At 37.6% G+C, this 1,482-nt stretch overlaps 1 protein-coding gene across 1 annotated transcript; it reads left to right on the forward strand.

The window, feature by feature from the left end:
- Nucleotides 1-101: 101 nt before the first annotated feature.
- Nucleotides 102-1,116, forward strand: LOC123178030 (uncharacterized; the record flags this gene model as incomplete). Its single annotated transcript, XM_044591376.1, has 2 exons — nt 102-295; nt 589-1,116. Coding segments are annotated over 2 exons (722 nt in total), but the record flags the coding sequence as incomplete, so codon positions are not given.
- Between the last annotated feature and the right edge of the window lie 366 nt (nt 1,117-1,482).

Below are 1,482 nucleotides of genomic sequence, written 5' to 3' on the forward strand. Positions count from 1 at the left end.
TCACCAAGTAAGTTCCAATTACCCCACTTGTAAAATTCTCTATTACCCCAGTTTTGCAACTCAGTTCATCTCACTATGTTAATTTTGTTTTAACTTGGCAGCTGAGTGGTGGTTCCAATTTGGAGGGGAAGTTCCTAATCTGCAGAAGTGTGCCTTGAGGATTGTATCACAATGCGTTTCGTCAAGTGGCTGTGAGAGGAATTGGAGCGCTTTTGCTTTGGTCCACACGAAGCAAAGAAACCGTCTTCTATATGGCAAGCTGCACAAGCTTGTATCTGTGCGCTACAACTTGAAGGTATGAAATGTGTTTTGCCCATATTCCATTATTCACCCATATGCCATGATTCACCTGCATACTGTTGTTTCCTAAGCATTGTTTGAAATAAAGGTTGCTGTTTACTAAGTAAATGCTACTATTTATTAAAGACTGTTATTAGGTTGTTATTTAAAGTAAATATTGATGTTTACTTAGCAATGTTTAGAGTAAAGGCTGCTGTCTAATAAGCATTGTTTTATACATAGCGACTTTATCCATTTTATTCTTTATACTTCGTTGTCATTCACTGATTTTGTTTTCACATTTTGAAGATACGTGCTGAAGAAGAAGAAGACCCGGTGAGAGAGAATGATAAGCAGAAGGAAGTTGATGCATGTGCAATGATGATGGATACAACCATGTTTGATGCAACAAATCCTATGATGGAATGGTTGAATGAGGATGAGGAGCATGCAATCTTGGATGGAGTTGATGCTGCTAGCGCCGTGTTTGAGAAAATACGTTTGCTTAACTCAAGTAGGAAAGTGTCTCGTCTTGCAAGGAAGGATAATGGCAGGAAAAGAAAGAGGGTAGAGGAAGAAGAGGATGACTACCATGATAGTGAGGATGATGATGAAGAGAATGAGGAGCTGGACCTGGAAATTAATGATGATGGTAGCCATGATGATGGTGCAAGTCAATCTGATGGAGGAGATTCGCCAATAGAAGTTGAAAAGGATTTAGCAAGCCAAGTTGGAAACAATGTTGAGGTAACAAGTGATGGTAGTTTGGTGAACCGTAGATCTGAACAGGTTAAGCAAGCCAAGAAGGTCAAGGAGGTCACCAGCCTTTACAATTGACAAGTAAGTTCCTTGTGATGACATCAATAATTTTCCATTTATGCACTTTCTTATATTCTGTCATAAACATGTGATGTTTGCTTTAGTCCATATGATTTTATATGTTGTTTCAATTGGGGTTGCCATCTATTAATTGTTGTTTCTGCCATCAACTTGATGTTTATATAATTCACAATGCTTTAGTCCATATGATTCTATATGGTGTTTCAATTGGGGCTGCCATCTATGAGTTGTTGCTGCCATCTACTTGTAATGTTTATATAATTCACAATGCTTTAGTCCATCTGAATTTATATGTTGTATTAATTTGGGCTGTCATCTATGAGTTGTTTCTGCCATCTACTTGTAATATTTATATAATTCACA

Source organism: Triticum aestivum, unplaced genomic scaffold, assembly GCF_018294505.1.
Source record: "Triticum aestivum cultivar Chinese Spring unplaced genomic scaffold, IWGSC CS RefSeq v2.1 scaffold161635, whole genome shotgun sequence".
In the NCBI taxonomy this organism is placed as follows: Eukaryota; Viridiplantae; Streptophyta; class Magnoliopsida; order Poales; family Poaceae; genus Triticum; species Triticum aestivum.